We start from the raw sequence: 25082 nt of genomic DNA, 5'->3' as shown, positions 1-25082 counted from the left end.
GCCAGGTACTATTATTTCACTTTACAGATGAGGCTATGCAGATTCTGAGGGGTCAGGGGGCTTGCTTCCAGTGGTTAGTAAGCAGCAGGCCTTCCTTCTCAGTCCCCATGCCCTTTCCACTTTCTCTTGCCTTGGGTTTAAATAAGGACTTTAGGATTAAAGTCACATCCCATGTCATCCACTGGGAATTAGAACTCTCCTTAGAATGTTCTGGAAGGAAACATTAAGATTAATTCTCACACACTACCATGCTGGATGGTGCCAAGCCAGGCTCAGATAGAGGTAACAACCAAAGCCATAGTAAAGACCCTTCATAACTGCCAGCCCCGACTCCTATCCTCCCAAGATTCCTAACACCTAAAAGTCATCCTCTCGCTGCAGAAGCAGCTGTGTCTCACAGCCAAGCATTAAGTTTCCCTATGACTCTCTACCACAGTTCACTAATGGGCACCAGAAAGTGAATGACTACAAGGCTAAGGCATCAATGTTTCCAAACGCAACCTATAGAACATAGTCTAAGTCATCTTATATATTCATGCTCCCAAATGATTACAATCAGATTTATTACATTTTCATATACAGTATAAAATGTTCTTTGGTGTTGTCGGAGAATGGATGCCCAGGGGAATATAACAGTGTAAAAGCATTCAGATCAATGGTAACCTATCCAATAATAATAATAATGTAATCTTTCCTGCTCCCTGTATACCTATCTCTTAGGACCTATGTATTAAGAGAGAATTCCACGCACACATTTATTGATACTGCTCAGCCATTAGTTTCAAATATTGATATGTGACTACAGAAGTTTTACATGTCAGCTGACACTGTGTGAGACAGCTACAGAATTAAGTGCACATATGGAATTATACATAACCATGGCAGATCACAGAAACAAACTATGACAGAGACACCTTTCTTGCACAAAGCCAAACTCAAGAGGTAATTAACCTTGCAGATTCCCCCCTACACAGCCATTCCAACAAGGTCAAAGTGTTCTGATTTCTGTTGTGGCAACAGAATGTACTGGTTCAATATGGGGAGTGACATGAGGCAAACACGATGAAGCAGTACAAAGCTGAGAAAAATTAAAATATTTGTTAGTTTCCCTTAGAAGTCCTCCTGAGACAAGTCAACCTTATAATTCACCCAGAGAAGGTCAGAAAACAATTGCAATACAAATTGCACTGGGACCTGGAAAAATTAATCCTTACACTGAACTTGTCCTTTCAGCTCTCTGTATTTTTGGCACCACACACTATCTGAATTGCAAAGATAAAGCCAGACCTTTCTCTCAATGGAAAACAGTCTTGATTTATCATTTGTAAGATACTACTAAGTAGCATGCATGGAAAAAAAAAGTCATACTATCAGGATTTATTCTCTAAGACTCCATAAAACTCATGGTTCCCTGCTAACACAGATTTTATTACTTCAATTGGGCAGTTCCCAAACCAAAAACCTCAACCTGCAATAACTCGTGATAAAACTTCTCTGGTAGGTCACTGCCTCACCTAAAAATGTCGAAATAACCTAGAGATGGATGAAGGCCCACTAACCTTAGGTAACTTCTGGGGGTCCTTTTCCTTCTTGGTGCACAATGTGAGTTCACACTGTAGGAAGAGCAGTGAGGTGTTGAAAATGGACTTAAACACAAAGCTGAATCGCTTCTTGTCCATCTCAGCTTGTGGGATAGGAAAATGCACTCTCTTGGGACTGTAAAATTTCACAGATTCATCTTTAGGACAGATGTTTTCAATGATAGTGTAATCAGACATCCTATCAGGGTTTGAATATGGAGAGATAAAACACGTTTGGATGGCAAATCCCAACTCTTGGTCAGCCTTAGTAACAGACACCTACAAGAGAACAGAAAGATCAATCAGAACCAAGCTGGCATCTCACTTTTACTTTAGGCATAAGGGTAAAACAGACCAACTCAGCGCTTCTGATGAGGGACACTGATTTATTTTCATAACATATTTATACAGTCTTCTTTCTAATTACAAAAGTAATACAGACTTCTTGGGAAAAAAAAGATGCTTTCCATTTAAACTTGGTGTGGGTGATGACAGTGAATTATTTAGTTCAAATGTCAGTCTGGAAGATTCTGATATAAGACGAATAAAGCCTCTTCAACCCCCCATAAGTCCTCTGGGAGATAAAAATAAAAGCACAGCATGCACCTAAAGTGGATTTTCCAAAATAAATGAAATACCAACAGGCAAAGCCCCTAGTGTCCTACTATTATATCACGTCTTAATAGTGTACCACCTGAAAAGCTATTTTTCAAAACCAGTCAAAAAATAAAGTACAGAGGCAGATTCTACTTAACGTAGGCAGAGAGGACTGAACTTCTAAACTGCCACAAGTCAGAACGAGCCTAAAACACTGCGGTACAGCTACAGATTCATCTCAAGTCCTGCTTCACAGGCCTGCAGGCAGAGCTGGCCTGTGGCGTTTAGTGTCCGGGGCCGTGCAATCTGGTGGCGATCACAAGCCTGGCAAAGTGTCCTAGCTGCTCACAGGTCCAAACCAAGCCTTGCCAAGTACTCTCCCTTCGCTCTTTAAGCCCAAGGGTATTTTAAGGGAAATCTAATCTGGAATTGTTTCCAACTCATTATACTTCCCCCTCTTACAAAACATTTGTATGGGCTACGTCCAAACCTTGTTAAGGTTCTTTTCTTTAGAAACAGGAAGTGGTGTTTGGCCAAGTATAAACAGAATTCAAACCTCAACTGTCCTGAACTCAGCTAAAATCCCAGACCAGAGTGGATTCTCCATGTGGTGACACATGGATCACTGCATGAACTGCTTTCCCCTCATGCCTCATTCCTTGACTAAACTTAGGATCAGCATAAACTTAAACACTTTAGAAATAAGGTTAGTCCTTAACCATAAGTCAATAGCCCCAGCATCCTTTCAAAAGGCGTGGAGATATAAACACACTTTCCATTCTGAGAACCCAGGGGAAACCCCTGACATCGCATGGGGCTCTGAGGACACAGCAGTATTTTGAAAGATTCCTACTTGGTTAACTACAAGACACTCGGCAATGAAGAGGACTATGATCATGTCACTTTGTGGTGCCTTCAGGCTCAATCCCTCTGGAATAACTCGTGAGCTAAATAGTTTCATCTCCATTTTATAAATGGAGGAAAAACTGAACATACAGGATGGATGACTTGTTCAAAATCCTACCTCAGAAGCACTGGATAAAACCAAGCCTTAAACCTAGGCCTTGAAATCTGAAGTCTATTTTCTCTTTACTGTTTCACAGTAGCCACAGGGTCAGCCAAACCCACCATGAGGTCCGGGGAGAACACCTGGTGGGAAATCTTTCCCGAAAGTAGTGTTTGGGACTCTAAATATTCACACATCACTATTTTGGCAATATTTCTGAAAAATGATATATTTTATCTGGGAAAGATGGCAAATTACATGTATCTATTACTAAAAAGTGTCCTTTTACATGAACTCAGAATCCACAATGCAAAAACAGACTTAGAAATGCAAATCTTTCCTCTAGTCTCAAAAGAAAGCATGTAATAGTAGAAACTCTAAGGTATCCCAAAAAGTTGTTTTAGAGGAAAAAAATATTATCACCAAGTCTTCTACTCTAAAATGGTGTGGGGGTGAAGAGTGCAGTGGGTTAAGTGGCTGCCTCTTGGTTTCAGCTCAGATCGTGATCTCAGGGTCATGAGATAGTGCCCTGCGTTGGACTCTACTTGGATTCTTTTCCCTCTTCCTCTGCCCCTCCCCCACTCAGATAAATAAATCTTAAAAAAATAATAATAATTAAAAAAAGGCCTGGAAATGAGTTGTAAAAGGACTACAGGTCTTAGAGGGAGACAAGCCCAGGAAATCATGTGCTCTGTGAACTCGGAACCTCGGTTTCCTCCCATACAGAATAAGGATACCAATACCTACTAGAAACAGTTATTGCGAGGATCTGTAAGTCACAATTACACGCAAACAATACAGTTCCCAGCTAGTCAATAAATGACAGCTATAATTAATAGTACTATTCTAGATTTAAATTTGGGGGTTTACAAACACTTCTTTTTAACACCCCAAGACAAATGAACTAACAGAAAAGCTGCCATTATGTGACCAACTATCACCCAAAGATGACCACTGGCAAAATCAGTAATGTCTTGGATTAAAGGAAAAAATATGGTCTAGAAGGAACAGGATTCTGGGGGTGTGTCATAAGGACAGCTGAGAGTAGAAACTTGGAAATAGTTCTTTAGACCAAGTCAGCGATTCAGGGAGTTTTGTTTAAATAAGTAAGTTAAGTATCAGCATTGGAGTTCAAACAGAAACAAAGATTGGGTGTGGCTGCTACCTTATTTTGCAAAATATTTACAGATTCTCTAATTTAGGTGGTTTTAAACAACTTTAAAACATATACCACGCTCCTCAAATTTCCTCAATACACTTGATATTTAAAATATCAAAAAGATTCAGTCCATTTCTTTTTCATCATTTGACCGTGTCTTTGACTAAATTTAACTTTGAAAAATATAGATGATATATGAAAAGATATAAATGTGAAAATAAGGAGAAAAAAAGAATTTTAAGTAATCCAGCATTGGGTGGACTGGGGAGAAAAACCAAAACACCCAGGGTAGGATACAGGAGGATGATTGGTCACTGATTAGCATAAAGCAGCAAAGCCATAAATTAGCAGAGCCAGGTACACATTTGGAAAAGAACAAACTGCAATTAGGCAGGGCTCCCTAAAATCTAGGGCATGACTGAGAGTCATTGCCCAAATGCACACATGTGGACTGTGCAGCCAGAAATGCAAGAAGAAAATAATGATCTTGGATAAGAAGAGATCTATAATTAGGAACAGCATGTAGAAAGCAGTATATTTCCCCCCATGGAGAAAGAAAGGATACCCAAAGAAAGAGAGGATCTCTCAAAACAGAGAATCAAAAAAGAGGAGAGATCCAGGAAAATGTCTAGAGTCACTGGGCTCTATCCCAGAATCAGAACACATGTGAGAGTTATTTATCTTTCTGAAATAGAAATATGTGCTCTGAAGTCACTTTCAACATATAGAAGTATTCCATTTTGACCCCATAAGCTTCTCACTCCTCCTATAGTGAAGTAAAACATAAGCTTGAAGTTTAGCCCCAAAACTAGCTCAGCAGAGGAGGATGTTCCTGTAAGACCAGCAGACATCTGAGGGCCATAAGGATATTTATCTTTTTCTAGAATGTAATCTGAATCTGGATATTTGCACTGCTAAGAGGTCACATTTTCTCCCCTTTCAATAGCACTGTGAGATAAATGAGAGTCGCATCTAGTGGGTAACACTGTGGGCTCTCGAGCCAAACAACCTGAGTATGGACCCTACTCTGAAGTCCACTAGTTACTAATTGTGTGACCTTAGACAAGTTTGTGCCTCAATTTCCTCACCCCTAAGATGGGGATATCACTAGTCTCATCGGACTGCCTTGAAGAGTGAATTACTACAATAATTACAACCAACTTTGGCTCAAAATAAGTCTGCAATAAATGTTAGCTGTTATTATTTCATTATTACTACCACTGCCTAATATTTTTATAGTTATTCCACAGACTTATGCTATGCATAATCATTACCATTATGCATATGAAACAGTTTAATACATTTATAGATACATTTAGATAATGATCTAACAAACCCTCAATTTTCATGAGACAGGATAGCACACAGCATTTCATTGAAGTGTGTTCAATTTAAAAAATACTGTGTGAGGTGGGGTGAAATATTCCTGGTTAACTCTAACACTGCAACTACTGAACTGTAGTTTGGAAGGACAAGCTAAGTACAAGCAAGAATAAGGCTTTATTAGTAGAATTCACACAACTAATTTTTTAAAAGCACTCATCTGTAAAACACTATCCCCGTGTAGTTAATCACGCAATGTCTTGCTTTGGTCAGAAATCCACCTGGATGCATTTTCTGAGCCAAGCCCTCACCCAGAGCTGGTTACGGGCTGTGGAGAAAAACACAATGAGGTCTTCTGCTGCAGGAGCTTGCCTCTGCCCCAGGAGCTACTACAATTCAGCCCTAATCTAAAAGCACAAGGCTAATGTCCAGGTCTCATACCTCAACATAAATGTGTCCATTCTCTGCCACGGAGAAGACCCCCTGAGAGGGCACGAGAAAGAGGTCAGTGTTGTATAGCTCCATGTTGAAAGTGATGTTTCTATTGGGTGGGTCCTGGAAGCTACTGGGATTCCCCACCTGCCGCAGGCTGCAATTAAACTGGGGAAAACAAATAAACAAATAAAAACAGAGATAAATCACAGTCAAAAGAAGGGTGAAGACCCTGGCACTTTGTAGGCTTTGGTCTGTAACATCCACTCCCCCAGCCCCCAACAGTTCCCAACTAAAGCCAACCAAAAAGACAACATTCTCATAAACTAATTGCTGCAAACAAACGTACCACCACAATTTCAGGTCGGCTGAAGAAGGAAGTATCTCCTTCATCCATATCTCCCGGAAATCCATTATCACCTGATTCCAAATCTTCATAACCATCTGGCCAGCCACTACTATCTCCAGGTGATGGAACCTGTATCACAATCTAAAAGGCAAAGAAAGCACAGACAATGTCATTAAAACACCAATCACGTGATTTGGTTCTACCTCACACAAACACCCATGTAATAATTCAGGTGCAAAGTGAAAATCTGACTTAAAAAAAAAAAAGACTCCAAGTTTTCTTAGGATTTTATCTTCAAAGAGATAAAAATAAAGAGAAACCCAACATACATTCAAATTAAGACCTAAACTAAAATATGCATTTTTCCTTGTGAAAAATAAGACTTGTTTCAAACAGTGGGAAAACATGAGGCACTGAAATGGGGCTAAATGGGGTTGTCAGTAGACTAATCTACATTGGAGGGGATGGGGGCTTCTTGTTAGGGGCTTCTCTTTACATAGAAAATTCTAGGAAATAGAGCAGCCCGGGTGGCTCAGCAGTTTAAGCGCCACCTTCAGCCCAGGGCCAGATCCTGGAGACCCGGAACGAGTCTCACGTTGGGCTCCCTGCATGGAGCCTACTTCTCCCTCTGCCTGTGACTCTGCCTCTCTCCCTCTCTGTGTGTCTGTCATGAATAAATAAATAAAATCTTAAAAAAAAATTCTCGGAAATACTAAGAGCGGGCAAATTCAAGGAGCTTTTCTTATTTGTATCCATATCCATAGAGATTTGTAGAAACTTTGACTTGGAAACAAAGTACCCAATGTTTACTAATGAACAAATATCCTCATCTTTTTTCTGTACTCTTCTTTTTCTTCATTTCCTCCCCCCCCTTCTTTGTGTATGGTGTGTATGAATGTAGGAAAGAATCATGTTTTAATCTGTGACAGTCTACCTTAACATTGGTTGAAATGATTATTCCTAGGTTAGTTCTAAATAATATGAGAAATTCACCTGAGAACCATAACTCCATAAATAAAGTCCTAATTTATTTGCTGTATAGAATAGTCATATTTTTAGTTTGGTTTTGTTTCACAGGCCTATTAGATATTTGAATATGTTGCAAAACAAAAATATATGGTAAGTTGGAAAATTGCTACAAATAGTTATAATTGGGACAACTACAATATTCACTGAAGGAAGCAGCATGGGAAGAGAATGTAGGAAGACCACCTCTCCATTCTTTGCCAGTTCCATAGAACAAAGTATTGATGGAATTGAAGCCAAGTACCTAGAATATTGCTTACGCTACATATCATCATCATAACACACACATATACATACACAAACCCATGAGAAGAAAGGGATTTTTAAGGGCTTAGGATATACTTTTCTTTTTTGAGGCAAATGGTATTTTTTTTTTACTTAACCCACAGATTACCATAGCTTCTTATTGGTGTTAATTTAGTCATGTTTAAAATTCCAAAATTAAGTATATCAGTAATGTATGCCATTCCTTATATCTGGAAAAACTGGATAATGTAAGAAAATTACTGTTGGAATTGGCAGGAGGGTGTTCACTATAGAGGTCAAAGGTTAATAAATTATTCCAGTAACAAAGGGAGATTAGCTGGGCCAGCCTAGTGTCAGGGAAAGACAGTGGATGAGAGGTCAGGAAGCTGGATTCAGTCCTGGCTAGGCCGTTAACTAGTTCTTTGAATCTAAGCAAGTCTCTTAACTCTTGGGAGTTCAATTTCCTCACCTGTGAAATGAGGACGTTGAATGAGATCATATTAAGGTTCTTTCCAGCTCAAACACTCTAAGTCTGAAGAATAATAAACTTGCACCCATAGGAGAGTCAGTCCCCACATGAGCCACACTGATGGAGCACCTGATCTCCAGTGTTTCCTCTGGATGGGTCAAGTGTATCTACCGAAGGGCAAGTGTATCTACCCAAAACTGGCCCGGGGGTTTTTGAACCTTATTTTTACCATCTGAAGTATAACCTGAACTGCAAAATTAACACTATAAAGTTCTTTTGAAATTTCATGTTTCAAATTCTTTCAGTATTCACTGCCTAGTGTGTATTTCTGCAAGAATAGGCTTATTAATCTGAAGAAAAACGATTTAGATGAATGAGCTGACAAGAATGATTTCTGAAAAGTGTAGGTTAGCTTTGGCAGTGGATTATCATTGGGGGAATCTATGTAATCTCCCTCTGGGTAACGTCAAAGGCAAATTTGCTTCAATTTAGGATCTTTCTCAAAAAGTGGAGAGAGACTTGGTAATAATTTCTTGAGGGCCCTTTTTGGATTTCTCTTGGTTCTTTTGCTCATGAGGAAGGGAGAAGTACTCTCACCTCTGGACAAGACTCAAATGAGGCCACAGAGACCACAGAGCTGGTTGGCTCCACTGTGTAGACTCAGGGTTAAAGTACATTCCATTTTGTTGAGAACTGATGCTTAGCTTTGTTTAGGCCTGAGATATATGCCTCTGCTCATTGTCATAGAAATGTTAAGGCTAATTTTAAGGTAACACCCAACAAAACTCTGGCAAGTGGCCAAGCTTTGTTCTGGAGAACACTCACAGAGTTATAGTAAACCACACCATCTGGGGCTAACCGCCGGTGCCGAGTACCACAGCCATTCAGGGGAGACTCCAAAATGAAGTGGGTGCCATTCATCTTGGCCTTGCAGGTAGGATCCAACAGGGTGAGCTCTATTCCTGAGTAGCTGTTGGCCTGAAACAACCACCACCAAAAAGGTAAAGGGGGGTTCACAAGCAGTTCTGCAACACACAGGGAACATGTTTTCCCAGTCTTCCCATTTTCCCTGGTCTTCCCAGACAGTATTGGTTGCGGGAGGCCTGCATTCCCCCTCCCTGCTTGCCTCTTCCCAACCTACCAAGGATTGTGTTTGTTGGCCTTGGAAATTCAATACCAAAATATTGACACACATGGATCTGGAACCCCCCCTTAACTGAGAACAACAGGACCTGAGTAAGAATCACAGCCAAGGGGAAATGAGTCCATCCAACTGAGAAAACAGTATCAAGTCCCCAGAGTTCAAAAGTGAAAGAGCTAGAAGGAAATAGCTAACACATCCTGGGGCAAGATGGGGAAAGAGGTGGCTTTCTCTTCTCTCCTTTAAGAAACTGTACTGACCTGCAAAGAATCTTTTTCTACAGCCACAATCATCTTTTCATTGTCACATTTGACTGACAGGGCAATATCCACACTCCCTTGCACCTCCTCAGGCTCTCTGGGATCAGGAAACAGTCGTATGCCAGGGATGACAGGGTCCTTTGGCCGAGGGACCCCATCTTCTCCCCCTTCCTTCTGGCCCCTTCTGGAGATATCCGGGAAAGGAAAGGGGAAACCTCCATTTCGGCCTCCTCCTCCCCGGATGGGTGGGTTCTCCAGGGTAGGCAGGGAGCCAGGGTCCAGCAGGATCCGTAGCTCAGGAGGGATGGTATGGACTTCCTCATCTCTCATTTCCTCTGATGGTGACAGAAGAAAGCAAAACATCATCAATGCCTGATGCCAGGCCACAATCATCATCATTAGAAGGAAGAACAAGAGGAACTAACACAGAGTGCGCATGTGTAAAATTACTCTTAACAAGCAATGTATGAAGGATATGCGGATCCAGAAGCCTGAATTCTAGTCCTTGTGGTCTTTCTAACTGGCTTGAGTGGCTTTGGGCCAGTGGCTTATTTCTCTGTGTCTTGGTAGTGTCATTTTTTTTTTAAGATTTTATTTATTTATTCATCAGAGACAGAGAAAGAGAGAGAGAGAGAGAGGCAGAGACACAGGCAGAGGGAGAAGCAGGCTCCATGCAGGAAGCCTGATGTGGAACTCAATGCTGGGACTCCAGGATCACACCCTGGGTGGAAGGCAGGCATCAAACCGCTGAGTCACCCAGGGATCCCCTGGTTGTGTCATTTTAAAAATTGAGGTTGAGGGTGTTATACTCTATTTGGCAAATTGAATTTAAATTTAAAAAATGTAAAAAAAAAAAAAAATTGAGGTTGAATTCGGTCAGTAGTTCTCTTATGGCTGCACGTTAAAATCACTAGGGAGACAAAAAATTCCCTATACCCAGGCTATTCCCCAAGTCAAATAAAAATCAGACTGTCTGAAGTAGTGCCTAATCATAAATATGTTTAAAGCTCTCTTTATGATTCCAATGTACACCCAAGGTTGAGAACCGTTGGACTAGATAATTTCTAAGGCCCTACAAGCTATAAAAATCTATGATTTGAGTAAGTTATTGGGACAATAATATTCTTCAAGTGCCATTGAAATATCTCCTTTGAATCTAGAGATTATTTAAAATAATTTCTCTAAGGATTTCATGAAACAATACTGGCATTTTTTAATTATTTGCTACCTCCTTTTTGCCTGCTTAATTCTGACAGGTGTCTGGGCACCTTAGCCTTTTAGAACCTTGTCCTGAAGAAGGAAAGAAAAAGCTGTTTAGGTACACTTATTCCTTCAAAGGGAGAGAAATACTCCCATATAATTAATGCTCAGTGTTCTGTCCTATTTTCAGTAATTCAGGGAAGAAAAATTTTCCCAGTTTTGTCTATATTCAGTCTCAAAGCCAATGCTTAAGGTCAATCCGTCTCAGTGGGAGCAGGAAATACAGATACAGATGACCACAGGACATTAATCCTCCTTCAATACTATCTTTCGGAAAAAAAGATGGCATAGCTGTATGGATCCAAAAGAAGTCAGAGCTTTGGAGGGTTTCTCATTTGTACATTGACAAAAATCTTCACAACAACTCTTTGAGGTAGGGCCTATTTTTTTTTTTTTCTCCCATATTACTGAGGAGGAACAACCTGAGACTCAGAGGTTAACCAACTTCCTCTTCCAATGGTGAATAATAAATGGCCTGTACTCATGCTCAGTAGCAGTACCACTGGGGTGAGGAACAAGTCTAGAGATCAGAAAACTTGCCATTTGAATCTCACTAGCTACAATGCTCTGGAAAAAGCTCAAGAATCTGTTAATATTCTACTTTCTGCTCCATCCAACTGGGGTAAGAACTCCTGTGTTCCCTCTGGGTGAGAGTGAGAAGCGCCTGGTGACTACTGTCCAGTAAGATACAGCCTAATCTAGGGCTTCTCCCCTGCAGTAGGAGCAGCTGTACCTCCACTGTAAGTGCTTAGTAGACACTTCTGAGAGAAGAAGCCAAGCTAATTTGTTCTTAAGGTAATCACAGTGAATTATGTGATGTACGACAAAGTTCTCCAACATGCAATTAACTCGGTTACTGAAAAATCTGTACCCAAGATCATTTCCTCAAAATAATCTATCACAATTCTAGATAACCTGACACTTTATAACGCAGTCAAATGAAGCATCAAAACTTACAACAGAACAACAGCACCATATAAGCTGAAATGAGAGTTTCTCATCGGAAAGCCTCATTTCGTGGATATTTTTACTTCAGGGGGAAAAAAAAGTCATGCTTACCATTGTTTTCAAGCCGAAGATGAAATCTATTTGCCACAGGGGCCACTGTATATGATGTTACTGGACTATAGCCATTGTCCAAAGCCCACTTGACCAGATTCTCTTGGGTTGAAGGAATGTCATCTCTTATTGATTTGGTCATTATCATGGATCTCTCACTCTCTTTTCCAAAGCCAATACTGTTAGGAGCCTGAAGATAACAGCAAAATTTCACTCATGAGTCTAAAAGTAAAAAGTGCTTTAAATAAGAATTAAATATCTGAAACAGATTCTACATTGTATATGAAGGAACTATTTATTCTTTGATTCTTATTTTCCTTGGGCTAAGGACACTGATGTGAAAATCTGTAATAGCGAATTAAAAGAAATCTATTCATGCATTTGATCATACCACTTAGGTTGCTTATGTTGATAAAAATAACCCAAAGATCACTAAGTAGCTACACACTAAGTATACCTAGAATGTTGCTAGAGATAATGTTTAAATTATATACACATACATACCAAACTTGCCCTTATTTTTCTTTAAAATGATGTATAAAGTAAATAGATGTGCATGTTATGCTGCCAAAAATATGCCCATGCTTCTATTTCCTGTACCCTGGATTTAAATAAAAGAAGGCACAACCTACTTACTTCACTGTGGAGACCATCTCATCTTTGTAAACTATTAAATTCCATATGGTGAAATAACCAGTGTGGATATTTCAGTTATAATTTATGATCAATTTAGTGACCCTGTAATTGTATTCATCTGTCAATTTTATTAACTGAATATGCTTAGATTTTATGTGTTAAACATTAATTACTTTAATTAAAGTTATTGTCCCTCTAAGTAGCAATATTTTATCTAACAATACAAGCTTTCACTTGGTAATTAGTCACAAAACTAAAAGTGAATGATAGAAATCTGTCCAAGGACTGAGTAACCAAGACATGGATAGTACATTTCCACATCACCTGGCCCTTAGGGCAATGATCTGGTCAGATTGTGCGGGAGCTGAGTGCTGCAGAGGAGACACCCAAGCGAAGGCACCACATTTCCAACAACTGTTCCAACAAGGCTGGAAAGCTCTTCCAGCATGCAGATTAGACCATTTTCATGCTGTATAAAAATCACTTTAATTTCCATGCCCAATTATTTTCTCCTACATACATGCAGCATTTTTCCTAAATTCCCCATTTGTTTCCCATTCTGTTTGCCCATAACATGACTAAATATTAATCCTTTCCCACTGTAAAACTATAGAAGATTCAGAGGCTCTAAGTTCTCTTGGCCTCTTTGGTTGTGGGATATTGGCTGAGAACACATATTTTTAATTCAAAGCTCAAAGGATCTCCCCCAGTGTATTTTTCTGTTACCCAAAGTGCTTGCCCAAAACTGCTAGACTGGCCAGTCACAATCATGCATAAAAAGGAACCAGACAGAGCTTTAAGCACGCTTCGCAGCCATTTGTGAAAAACTCAGTTTCCCAGGTTTGGAATATTCTAGCTCTTACTCTGATTCAGAGAAAACACCTTAGAGGAAGGAAGGGTTAAAGAAAAAAAACTAAACGAAACTAAACTGAGATAAAGAGAACCCAATGAGTTCTTAAAACCTAGTTTCTTAGGCGCAGCTTCTGGCCTTTTAAAGCAGCATGTCGTTTTGATTGGCTGGAGTTGCAACACTGGCCTACACAGTACTGCTTGGCCTCATCTGCCCTGGTCTTTCATGTTGCTGGACAGCTGAGAAAATACTGTATTTCCAGAAGACTATCATCACAACTGCCACCTGTCCTTTTCGTACCAATATGGAATGATTTGTTTACACCTTTCCACATTAAATCTACGAGCTGTCAGTACAACTCATATTGATTACACCTCGGGACTTACAAGGCTAGAAATCTATCTACACGTTTGTACAACAGCAAGGTTTGGCAAGTTGTTTCCTTCCTAGCAATGAGCAAATTCCTCATCCTGTATTTCTGGGAGACCTCAGACTTTTCCAAGGCTTCGGTGTAGCTACTCCAAATGGGGGGTGCTCAAGGGGGTCTCCAAATACCACCACCATGTTTCAGCCACATCTTTGTGAAGGATGATGAGCTAGGGAGAGTCTACACACTTCCCTCCCTCCTTCCCCTCCCCTGCCCCCCCACACACTTGCACCAGAACTGATGGTGCAGGGGGAGAGTCTGAGAGGTCAGAGGTGTAATGCATATTCCCAACTGGGATTAAAATGTCTTTTTAAAGAACAAGCTGGCTATCACTAACCTTGAAGTGCTAAGACCCTTTGAAATAGTACAACAAAAAATTTCTAGTAAGTTTCTTCCATCTATTCTTTTATGTTTTGGAGGTTCTTCCAAAATGTGATTATGCATGGTCCAAAAAGGACCTGAAGACAAAGCCAGAGCTGGGCGTACTAATGTGGACACTTCTAGTATTCCCATTCTCGTCCACAGTACTGCCCTTCGCATATCTCTGGACCCTTCTGTCATTTGGAGGGTGCATTCTGACCATGCCCCACTCCCCACATGCACACACATGCCACTCATGTTTAATGGGCTCTTCTTTACATTTATGCCATCAAGTTCCTTACAATTCTTTTAGTAGGCATCCTGGTATTCACTTTGTTTAGAGAAGTTAATTGTTCCTATAGACAAACTTTTGAAAAGTTGCCTGTGGAAGGAAGATGAACTCTTTTTTAATGGCAGGCATTGTGCTAGAAGCTTCACATGTGTTATTTAATTCTCCTCTCAAGTAGGAGTTAGCTAGTACTATTCCCTTATTAGAGAGGGGAGCCTGAGATGCATAGAAGTTGAGTAGCACGTATGGCTGAGAACTCACCTTATGCACACAGTGGGCCAAATACTTTAGATGAAAATACCCAGTAGGCACCTGACAAATGTTGAATGAGTGAATGAACGAATGAATGAATGAACTCTGCCATGCCTCACAAGAACTCCCAAGGTGACTACTATCATCATACCCATTTCACAGGTAAGGCTACAGACTCTGAAGTCCATTGGCTTCCCTACTATCAACTAAGAATAATGACAGTCAGAAATGGGATTTGATTCCAGCCCTGTCAGGCACCAAAGCCATGGTTCTTTCCACTCTATCAGGCTGCCTCCAAAGAAAATATTATGGGCATGGTTTATAATGGTTTATAAACCATTTCCCCTTTGTAGGCATGAATGGATGCTCTTTTTTTGGTAGCAGGTACCTTTCCCTCACAACAGGCAGAATTCACATCTGAGACTGGGAGTTAGGAAATCACAAAGCATGAAACTGATTGGGAGAATAAAAAAGAACATCATGCAACATTACCTAATTGTTTAGTAATGTTGTCATGCATTGTCCAAAATTGGCCTGAAACAGGAGTACAGCCAAAGAGGGGAATATAAACAGATCTTGCACTAGGATGAGCAATCTCATTTGTAGCATTTCTTATTCAAATGAAAAGTGAAGACATTCAAAGTGAACTCCAGGACTGCCATGGACCAGGAACACATGCTCAGGTACAGAGAGAGCCACTGAAGGGTCAGGACCCAAAGAACATTTACACAACTCCAGCAGAGAATGAAAATGTACCGTATGTTTTTGCCTTTCAAAGCATGATTCCCTTTCCTGTTTTTGTTATTCTGAAATTAAAAACATTTAGTTGGTGTGCCAGGCAGCAAATGATGTAGACACCCAGGTCACCAACACCCCTCATGCCATGCCAGGGAAAGCAATCAAAACAGCTCTGACTTCAGAAAATCATGGCTGGGCTTTGTTCTTAACACCAAATTAATGTATCACCCTTACACATGATCGTTTATTTGGATCCTCTCAAAGTTTAAAAACAACAACAACAACAAAAAAACCAACCCACAGGAACCAGAAACAATTACTTTAAAATTAAGATGTGTATGCTCATGGCTTTGCCTGCTGCCTCTGATGAGTGCTCATACACGATGTTGCCTAGGGGAGCACTGGCTTTGTTGACTACCATATCACATTAAAGGTGCCACAAATAAAGAACACCAAACCAAAGGCATCCCTTCCCGCAAAATACTGAAAATGTAAAATTCTCTCCAATTGATTCAATGGAGGTACAGAAAAAGGAAGCAGACAATTTTTTTAAAAAGATAATGCACAAAAATCTGAATCTACAAAAGAGATGCTAAGGTAATTATCTTCTTAAAAATGAGGAGGGGGGAGTTTTTCTTAAACTTTCAATGTAATTTGTGTAATACTCTGTCAAAGAGTTATCTCCCTAAACATATGTGAAAAAGACTCATTTTGGGATACCTGGACAGTAGAGTTGCTTAAGTATTCAACTCTTGATTTCAGTTCAGGTCTATGATCTCAGGGTATGGGATCGAGCCCCACATCAGGCTCCACACTCAGAGTGGAGTTGACTTAAGATTCTCTCTCTCTTTCCTTCCCCCTCTCCTGCCCTCCACTCACACACGTGTTCTCTCTCTCTCTCAAATAAATAAATAAATCTTGAAAATTTTTATTTTACTAAATATCAACATCAAACTTTTCAGGAAACTACCTATTTGCCTATCATTCCAACCAATGCTTAGGGAATAGGCTGCAGGTACTTTTTCCTCTATCACTTCACTGACCTCTCTATCACTAAGATTGATTTATCAGTGTTTCTCTCTCAGAAGTTAGAAGCAAGCAAAAGGACATGCCAATAGCATGTATTTATCTCAAAAATAAAAGTCAATAGTATGAGCTGGAGTCAGCCCTATTTTCCACACCTTCCCTAATACCTAACCTCAACATAAGAGGTGATATTCAGTACCATAACACTGAGGCCCTTACAGGACTGTCAGCCATGAAAGGCCCTATTGTGCTCATTATTTTACACTTACTCTGACTAGAAACTACACTCATACACTTCAGGAATCTCACAAATGAGGCAACAGGGTCCAGAGAGGTTAAGGGACTTGCCCAAGGCCACAGTTTGTAAATGGCAGAGTCTGGACTCAAATCTTGATCTTGACCCCAGAGTCCATGCTTTTAACCACCACTGTCTGACTTTGTCAGGAGAAACCAAGGAGCAGCCTATTTTACAAAGTGAAAAATAACAGAGAGAACTCAGGGAAGCAGAAACTCCACAAAAATAACATGTGTTAAGTACAGTTCAAATTGGTACCATGCATCAAAACAAAGAAAAACTCAACCAACTTACAACAACTTTCAGGGTTCCCTTAACATCAAAAGATTTGATCACCCAGTTGACAGACTTTTTGCACTTCAAGATCAGGATGAGATTTTTGACCACTTCAAGGTCCTTTCGAGAAGGTCTTATGTCAATTATTATATCCACCTGGAAAGCACTGTGAATGGAAAACAAAGGCAAAGTTAGGACCCAAATGCCAGAAAGTTGCAACTATCTCCTCTCTTCCAAGTCTTCATGTTTCCAGTGTCTGGCCAGTTGATTAAAAAGCTGGAGTTGATCCCAGGCAAATGACATGTGCAAAACAGATTGTTAGTGCACACAAAACAAAATGGTTTTACATAACAATAGACAAATATGCCTGCTGATAATTAGACACTAAAATTTTTCTCCTTCTTTAGGGAAAAAAAAAATGGTTACTTAATGCATCTACTATTTGAAATGGACTTGGGCAACCAGAGGAGTTTACTTTTAAAGCAGAATTACTGTTTTTCAAACTTCAACACTTTCAATGTGTAACTTTCCAATTTACTATATGCTCAAAATCCTTCAAAACTAGAAATGTAAGTGCCAGTTTGGTGGAGTAGAAGGTGGTAGGGAGGAGGGAGGCCTGGTAGTAAAACAAACAAAACAAAAACACAGGGATGCCTGGGTGGCTCAGTGGTTGAGTGACTGCCTTCGGCTTAGGGCATGATCCCGGTATCCAGGATCGAGTCCCACATCGGGCTCCTTGAGGAAAGCTTGCTTCTCCCTCTGCTTGTGTCTCTGCCCCTCTCTCTCTCTCTCTCTCTCTCTCTCTCTCTGTCTCATGAATAAATAAATAAAATATTTAAAAAACAAAAAAAGAAAACAAAATAAACTAGGACACTTCAGATAAAATAAGAGACAGAAAGCTGGAGAATTTGACTGAGGCCTGGTAGTAAAAAAAAAAACAAAACAAACTAGGACACTTCAGATAAAATAAAAGACTGAAAGCTGGAGAATTTGACTTATATAAGGTTTGCTTAAGCCATTAACATTTGCTACAGAATCGTATCTGCATTTACTTTCCCAAACTTCTGGATATACAGTTATTAAAATAAAGAAAACAGATGGTCAACCAAGTGATTACTGGAAAATTGATGAACAGAACCCAAACTTCTAAGAATTCAGTACAAAAGAGAATTTTTTTTAACCAAACAATAACATTTCTGTCATTCTGAATTTAAAGGAAAGTCTTTTTTTCCATTTGGTTTTACACACTTTGTAAAGCATATGATGAATGATATACTCAAATGAAGCCTGAGGCTTAATATCTAAGCACATTTGCCAGATTGCTTCTATTCCCATTCCCTTTTAATTTTCCACAAAATCCTTCATGTGGGACAGAATGGAATCTTCCCAAAACTGATGTGTAGCTTATTCACTTTTGAAAGTAAAATTTGATTAGAATTTTAATTTTGAAATCCCTCTACAATATAAATTTACATTTTAAATTACTAGTCCACAGGAATGCAGGCTACAGTGGGAGAAAGCCACTTTTCCTCTTTTATTCTCTTTTTAATTTCCTAATCATTCTTGACAGGAGAGTTAAATTCTTAGTCCTGGGGCAGGAAGCTGAGGGTGAAGAGGGAGAAAAGAACACAAGCAGGAGGCAGGTTGTATCTAATGGCTCTCTGGTGTGTCATGATGAAGGGCCACACCTACACATCTACACACACACACACACGCACGCACACACAGAGCTTTAAAGTATGATTGCAAATGTGTTCTGAGGATGCTAGGAATAGAATTTTATTAAAAACAGAATGTTATTAAAATTATAATTATGTTAATAAGGCGTATTTTATATATATATTTTTTATCAGAGATAACTTCAGTCAAAGGAGATAATGACGGAGCAAGAGGAATCTTGTCCTTTATTTAGTGCTTGGAAGTTCAGAATAGGCTTCAGGAACTCATCTAGAAGGACATCTAGACACAGATGCAGAAAATAAAATACACCATTGGTGCCTTCACTTCCTTCTTCAAAACTTCTGTTAATTCACCCAAAGCATCAATGGCTCCCTCCCTCCTACACAGGTAGGGTTGTACCTCTCTCAAGTCAGCAAAGATCTTTATTTTCATCTCTCTTTTTCTTTCTTTCTTTTTTTTTTTTTTTAGATTTTATTTATTTTATAGAGAGAGTATACAAGAAGAAGGAGGGGCAGGGGAGAGGCAGAGACTCTGAAGCACATCCTGCGCTGAGCATGGAGCTGATATGGGGCTCAATTTCATAACCGGGAGACCATGACCTGAGCGGAAACCAAGAATTCGACGCTTTACTGACTGAGCCACCCAGGCACCCCTTTCATCTCTTCTCAGTTCAGAACACACACATTCACTCACCTGTAAGGGTTAGAGTTGGGGGTAATTAACTCAATGATGTGTACTTCCTTATCCTGGGGCTGGCTGGATATCACACAACCCTCTGCTGCTTTGGGCTGAAGGTACTCAGCAAGGTAATTGAGCGAGAGAAAATTCTTTCCTATGTTGCATGTAGGAGGGAACACTTGATCTGAAAGTAAAGAAGCACGGGATAATCCATCAAACCACAGAGCTATATGGTAACCAGAATTGAAGGAAAGAAGGTGACACGGATGGTGAGCAAGTGCAGAACACAGGGAACCACAAGCCCTAGGAAGTGCTATAGAACTAACTCCTCGACCACTGCGCCCCTGTAATGCCTCCCCTGTGGTCACCAGGGACCTCCAGCTGACCAATTCCAGCACTCTCTTTTGGTCTAATTCCTCTCCTTTCTTGGTCTCTGTGATAACTGCTTCGTCCTCATCCACTTTCTCTGACCTATCTCATCTCTTTCCTTGGCTCCTCCTCCTCTGCTCATTCTTTAAACACCAGCAATCCTCAATCTTTGGTGCACACCAGAACCCACCTATTTGGACCTCATCCCAGACACTCTGATTCAGAAGATCTGGGGAAGGGAAGGGGGTATCTAGGAAGCTTTCTTTTTGAAAAGCTCCATAGTTGATCCTGATATAAAGCCAAGGCTAAGAACTCAGTTCCTTCCTCAATCCTTTTGTATTCTTAGACGATCTCAATCATTCCCAGGGCTTCGACTTGTACCTAGATCATAACTCCTTTTCTGAGTTGCAGAGCTGTGTTGTCTTTGGGGGACCAAGTACCTCCCACTGAAAAATCCAATAGATATTTCAAAGCCTGCATACTTAATACTGGAATCAATGATCTATCCTATCCCCCAGATATGCTCCTCCTTGGATGTCTGCTATTTCAATGGATAGGAGAACCAACCACCTAATTGATTCCCTGGCCTGCTATGTGGAATTAATCATTCCCTATTTATTCCTCACAAACTCTAGATCTCAAGGTTGAAAGGAATCTGAGGGAAGTGGTGAGGACAGACTTTCACTCTTTCTCACAACCTTGACACAGATGACTAATGCTTTTCCAACACTTCACAGTTTACAAGGTGCTTTCACAAACATCATCTCCTGGTGCTGAGGGCTGCTCATCACCTCCACCAGGGCAAGTGATACAAGTACCGAAAGTCTGAAGATACTCTTGTAACAGCACACGCCGTTTACACAGCACTGTGCTTGATGGGATTTCCAGCCAGCGGTTTAAATGTTTAAACAGAACTTGAAACTGCTGGCAGTGCGACAGCTGGGACCAGTGTCAAGGAAGTTCTAGGTGTAGCAAACTTTTTTCAGAAGGGATAATTAATCAGAGCCCTGGCACTTTAATGAAACAAACTTCTGCCTTTTTCATTTAATGGACAGGATGCTGGGGTTCAAATTCACATGCAGGTCTCACTGAGGACAGAGGAATCAGCCCAGGAGGTCCAAGACTGGGTTGATAGCGCCCTGATCCCAACCCCCACCAAGCCTGCATCGCCTCCCTGGTGCTAAAGTCTAAAGCACACACGGAGCCATCATAGCTCTGGGCGCCATGGTGCCCTCAACACCAGGCCTAAACCAGAGGGGACCAGAGGAGCTCCCGAGGCCCCAGCATGCAGGGTCTTCCCTCTGCATTCTTCCCTACACACCCCCTCAGAGCGAAGAGGCCAGGGCTCTATAGCCTCCCCTCCACATCTGCTGAAGGTTTTGCCAGATGAACAGATGGGGAATGCACACCGCGCAGCTGCAGCCCTGCGGATGCCTCCCCCAGATCACAGGACGGAAAATGATACTGGGGTGGTAAGACTGAAATGGTTTCAAGAATCAGAGGCGGGGTGTATGGGTCAGGGACAAACTAGTCTGGAACTCAAGAGACTACGACCCTCTTGGGATGATGGCCTAGAGTCATCCGGGTCACAGGTATGCCTGGTGTGCATTTGGCATATAGAGGGCACACGGTATGGGTTTTGTGAATTGACCAACAATGATTTGAGATAAATAACAAAAAACTCACCCATGTTGTGACGCTCCTAAGCCACTAGGAAAGGTTTGTTTAAAAGTTGCTGTTATTAAAGGCTCAAGTCCCAGATGCCACTGTCACTGAGTTGAATAAGCTGATCACTTTCTGTTGTGTACACATGTGTGTGTATGAGTTCTTTTTCCCCCAAACGACCTTCCGCATGCCTGGCATCAAAACTTACACTAACTGCCAAGTAGAAAGGAAACCACAAAGGGGAATCTCCGGGCAGAAACCTGGCAAGTTTTGGGGGGAAAAGTCACATGCTTATTTGTATTTTAGGAAAGGATTGACAAATGACTTTGCAACCTAGAATGATATACTCTGGGAACCTGGGAGGTAATGCAAACCCCTCGTTTTCCTGCTGGGGAAACTGAGGCCTAAGTGGCAAATCAGGGGGTTGCTTGAAGTCTCACAGTTAATGAGACCAGCTGGGATAAGAACTGAAATGCCTCAATTCTTCCACTGAGGTATACAGGTGAAAGCAGTAGCTCTCAAATGTGTCCAAATCATCAGGAGTGCTTGTTAAAACACAGATGGCTAGACCCCACCCCTAGAGTTTTCAATTCAGCTCTCCTTGGGTGGGCCCAAGAACTGGCATTTCTAACAAGTTCCCAGGTGATGAGGCTGCTGCTGGGGTGGGGACCACATCTGAGAGCCACTGGGGATACAGGAAGAGGAGGCTCATGGCCTGGGATCCCTGGGCTCAAGCTAAGTGGAGACAAGTTGGGTTTTGGGAAGCTGGCTGATGAGTCCTGCTCAGTGGAGCCTGATCCACGGTGACAGACATCACCTTGTAGTCCACCAACCTAATCAAGGACCATCATTTCCCTCAACTGCTCTTCTCCATGCTGTTCACCAGTGATTACTACCCAACTGGGGGGCTGGAATCAAGTTTCAGGGGTTCCAAAGGTGTTACTAAGGAGTCACCAGTTTTTACTAGACTGGACAACAGGTCCTTTAAGGTCTTCCCTGACTCAAGTGTGTGGCCCTGGGGAAACCCTTAAACCCTCACTCTCAAGGCAGGCAAATGGCTCTGCATAAAAGGTCTTGCACTATCAAGGGAACAGCTCAACATTCTAAATGTTACTGTAATACATTTTCTTATTCTAACAAATTCCTGGGGGGAGGTTGCTGGTAATCAGTATCTTTCATGCTACTAGAATTCTGCTTCAGAAATGCAGACCCCTGGCAGGGCTTAGAACCTTCAGTAAAAGAGGTTTTTTTCATTTTGTTCCAGTGGGACCTGACTTATATTAATAGCTACCTGACCACCCTGAGTTCAGTAACAAACTTCAACTTTTTAGATCTAACACTCATCTAAAACTCTTCTCTGTGCTCTGCTGAACAAGTCTCTCCATCCAGGTGCCTACTTGCATTTTTAGGCTGCGCTTACCTGGCTAAGTAAAACTTACCTTAGGGCATCAGGAAATAAGCATTAGATTCAAGAGTCAGGAAACCTGGGCTTGAATTCTGGCTTCGTCCCTTGCTAAGAACATAAATTTTAGCAAGCTAGCTTAACCCACCACTAACCCTTCGGTAAAATGGGGGAAATAAAGGTTTTCTCCTAGGATTACTGGTGAGGCTAATAATGGTTTTCTCCTAGGATTACATGGGAGAAGCACCTGCTGTGGCATTTGCAAATAGCACAGACTCCAACGTCAGTATCCGCCTTCCCTACATCTGTCAAACAGCCCAGATATAAGAATAGGCTGGGAACAAGCATTTGAGAACCCATGCTGTGCTGCCATGTTGTCTGTGGAAGGGGTGACAACTGCTGTAGAATCCAACAGAAAGCAGATGGACGCTGAAGCCCAACATGCAGTTTTCATACAATCACCTGACTATAACAAGAACTCATTCACAAGAGTTGTTATTTCTAGTAACTTATGGGGGCTCCAAATATACTCAACTAAAAATAATGATGAAAGAAGTTATTTTTAAAAATGGGCCTTCAAGCTGAGTTACCAGATATTTATATCCCTCTGCAAGGCAAGGAAATTAAAATGGGCAATCTCTTATCAAGGCCACACAGTTCCTTTCTCCAATAATTTGTCCCCGTAACTGGCATGAGTATTAAAAATATACTCAAGCACTTTTCCTCTGCGATTTTCCAAAATTTAACCTATGTTTCAAGACCATTAACTAACATTGGCTCCCAGTGTTTGCAGATCAACAGGTAAGAGGACGCCCTAAACGTTGACTCATTCTGGCAACTCTTCCCGAAGGCCATTAAAGATCACCTCCTGTCCCTCACCTCAGATTCTCACCCTTCATTCGCTTCTGACTTCTGTGTGTGGAGATCTTCTAAACCCTACACCATAATCTCCTCTCCCAACCATGCTGCTCCCCATTGCCTGCTTAGCTGATCCCAGGCCTAGGTCTTCAGAAGGAAGAAGGTAAGAGCGGGTGTGTGTGAGGGGAGCAGGTCCAGCGATCTCTCAGGTCCCTGCCAGCTCCCACATTCTATAATTCTAAGTTTCCTTGCCCTAACCACCTGGTCTCTGAAAAGAAAACAACTGACTTCCATAAATCAGTCATTAACTGAAACCACATACAATTTACCTTCTCCCACTTTAATATAAATGTTTCTTGCTATCTTGAGTTCAGTGAATGAAGTGACTGCCCCGTACTCCTTTTGAGCCCAATTTAACAGATGTTCGTTTCCATGGGGGAAGCTCCTTTCTTCTGTTTCTGCTGACAAAGAGAAGTTTCCTGATGAAAATTGGACCGTGGAACCCTGAGACACCTAGAGGAAAGAGAACAGAATAAAGGAATATACATATTTAATGTGACACAGTCACCAGGGGCTGAATTATCATTAGAGAAAGCACTTATCAGACAACCAATGGGTATTTTTGTCAATCTAACCTCTTCTCTTTGTTATAAAGGCAGATTTTCAAAATTTTCTATTTTCAGCAGCTGATTCAAGAAACAGTCCCAAGGTTACTTCTTTTAGGAAACAACAAAGCTACCAATGATGCAGGACACCTCCAAGAATTTTTAAAGAACTCTGGGATGAGAGACTGCAGAGTGCATTGTGAGTTATCATAAGAATTATCACTGCTGTTCTTTCGGATATCTAAATTGAAGTAATTTCAAGTAATGAGTTTCAAATCAAGCAGAAAGCCTTAGCTGAGTGTTGTCATGGGCTTGTTGTGGGCTTCAAGATCAGGCAAGCAATCCAAAGCCTTGTTAGGAAGTACATTTGACTTCTAGGTCTTCCATGACCGCAGCATCTACCAACAGTCACCACCAAAGATACACAGCAGGAATGCCCCTAGGGTTTATGTTCTCCTGAATGCTGAGATAAGAAAAATGACTGGAGCCTTCTACCACATTACACTGCGTCCTAGAAGTGAGATGCATGCATATTATAGTTTATTTTGTAAGAACCCCCCAAAACCCATAGATAATGAAGTCATGAGGCTGTTGAACTGATCCTAATAAAACTTTCGGGCTGATTTATGCAAGTACCACATTCTTGCTTGATGTACTTAGACAATTGCTGACTTAGCACATCATGGTATATATAATTAACACATACAAAAAGAGGAAAATTATCATCTTGCTGCACTGCAATCAAATTTAGTTGGTGAAAATATGTATG

At 41.0% G+C, this 25082-nt stretch overlaps 1 protein-coding gene across 5 annotated transcripts in view; it reads right to left on the bottom strand.

Moving 5' to 3' along the window:
• TGFBR3 (transforming growth factor beta receptor 3) overlaps nt 1-25082 on the bottom strand; it is a 194775-nt gene that overhangs the window by 29458 nt on the left and 140235 nt on the right. For all 5 annotated transcript variants that reach the window (XM_038541389.1, XM_038541391.1, XM_038541393.1 and 2 more), the window contains exons 5-13: nt 24038-24221; nt 19430-19598; nt 17075-17222; nt 11908-12097; nt 9589-9923; nt 9013-9165; nt 6447-6587; nt 6107-6265; nt 1560-1859 (exon numbers count right to left, since the gene is read on the bottom strand). In XM_038541389.1, the coding sequence (XP_038397317.1) occupies nt 1560-1859; nt 6107-6265; nt 6447-6587; nt 9013-9165; nt 9589-9923; nt 11908-12097; nt 17075-17222; nt 19430-19598; nt 24038-24221 (1779 nt within the window). The remainder of the gene's footprint in view (nt 1-1559; nt 1860-6106; nt 6266-6446; nt 6588-9012; nt 9166-9588; nt 9924-11907; nt 12098-17074; nt 17223-19429; nt 19599-24037; nt 24222-25082) is intronic.

This window comes from Canis lupus, chromosome 6, assembly GCF_011100685.1.
Source record: "Canis lupus familiaris isolate Mischka breed German Shepherd chromosome 6, alternate assembly UU_Cfam_GSD_1.0, whole genome shotgun sequence".
Lineage (NCBI taxonomy): Eukaryota > Metazoa > Chordata > Mammalia > Carnivora > Canidae > Canis > Canis lupus.
This window is presented reverse-complemented; position numbering and strand designations above follow the sequence as displayed.